This window comes from Monoraphidium neglectum, assembly GCF_000611645.1.
Source record: "Monoraphidium neglectum strain SAG 48.87 unplaced genomic scaffold scaffold04716, whole genome shotgun sequence".
NCBI lineage: Eukaryota > Viridiplantae > Chlorophyta > Chlorophyceae > Sphaeropleales > Selenastraceae > Monoraphidium > Monoraphidium neglectum.
Window position 1 is genome coordinate 1 of NW_014008913.1, and position 1,420 is coordinate 1,420.

Consider the following 1,420-nt stretch of genomic DNA (forward strand, 5'->3'; position numbering starts at 1 on the left):
GGGTTGCCGTACTCAAATTGGAGCGCCTCCGACAGCAGCGCCGCGCGCCGCGCCAGCCACTCGCGCTCACGCGCCGCGAGCCCGCGGAGCTCGCTCGCCGCCTGCGCGAACGCCGCGCGGATCGCGGCGGCGGCCGACGGGTCGCCGCACGCGGCGGCGGCGGCCTCCGCGGCGGCGGTGGCCTCCAGTATCATCGCCTCCTCGTCTTCCGCCCCCTCCACGCCCTCTTTCCCCTCCTTCCCCTCCGGCCCCTCCTCTTTCACATCCCCCTCCTCCTTCAACCCCTCGCGCTGCCCTTCCTCGACCTTCACGCCGCCGACCGCAGCCCCCGGCTCAGCCTTCACCACCGCATCTGCGCCGCCGCCGCCGCCGCTGCCGCCGGCGCCGGCGTCCTCCGACGGCTGCCCGCCCGCCCGCGCCGCCTCGCGGCGCGTGCTCTCGCGTGCAGCAGAGATGATGGTTCGTGGGTAGGCCGGGTCAAGCCCGAGCTCCGCCCTCAGCGGGCCGGCCACGCTGAGTGCGCGGTCGGCGATGATGGCCCCCCAGTTGCCGTAGCCTGGGGCGGCGCGGGGTGGGCAGGTTGAGGGTTGCACAAAGGTCGCGCGTTGTGTTGTCGGGGCAGCTTTTCTCCTCAGGGTTTAGCAAACGCAAGGATTCGGGTGCCGCGCTTGCATGGGTGCCCTTAGCAAGGCGCAGGCCTGGGTGGAACCGCAGGGCGGTTTGACATCCGTAAAATCGGGCATCCGGTTTGTTGCCCTCAACCCTGAACCCTAAACCCTGAACCCTGAGAGGGGAGCCGAGGATCTTGAAGAACGCATGCGTGCTGTCCCTGCAAGCCTGCCCCTCCATGCCCCTGCGCCGCAGCCCACCGTGTGTGAGGATGCCTCGCAGCAGGCCCAGGTCGTGCTGGGCGGACCACGAGCCGCCGCCCTGAGGGATGATGGTGTGGTGGTGTGTGTGTGTGTGTGTGTGTGTGTGTGTGCGCGCGCGCGCGGACAGGGCGTGCGGCTTGCGCGGGGCGCAGCTTGCTCAGCTGGCTGAGGTGGGGGCATCCAACGCGGGCCGGCCCCTCCCCCACTCTCACTGTGTTGTCTGCCCCCACAAACATGCACACCCACACTTGCGCACACACAAAAACTCACACCAACCCCCTCACTCCCCAGACACACACACACACACACAAATGCGCGTTCATCAGCACCCTCCTCAAACCAATCTCGCACCTTTGCCAGGAGCTCCTTCCTGGGGCCGTCCCCAACGGTGAACTTCTCTGGCGGGCGGTCCCCAAACTCGGTCACCTTGCGCGACAGCAGGTGGAGGAACCCCAGCCGCTGCATCACCTGTCAAAATTCGAAGAATTTCGAAATTTTGCGGCGGCGCGGAGGCGCGGGTGAGCACAGGGGGCGGGCGGGGGGCGGGC

At 68.8% G+C, this 1,420-nt stretch overlaps 1 protein-coding gene across 1 annotated transcript; it reads right to left on the reverse strand.

Annotated features, from left to right (window-relative positions):
* Positions 1-12: 12 nt before the first annotated feature.
* Positions 13-1,337, reverse strand: MNEG_14725 (hypothetical protein; the record flags this gene model as incomplete). The annotated part of the gene is made up of 3 exons (XM_014036803.1): positions 13-556; positions 870-930; positions 1,224-1,337. Coding segments are annotated over 3 exons (719 nt in total), but the record flags the coding sequence as incomplete, so codon positions are not given.
* Between the last annotated feature and the right edge of the window lie 83 nt (positions 1,338-1,420).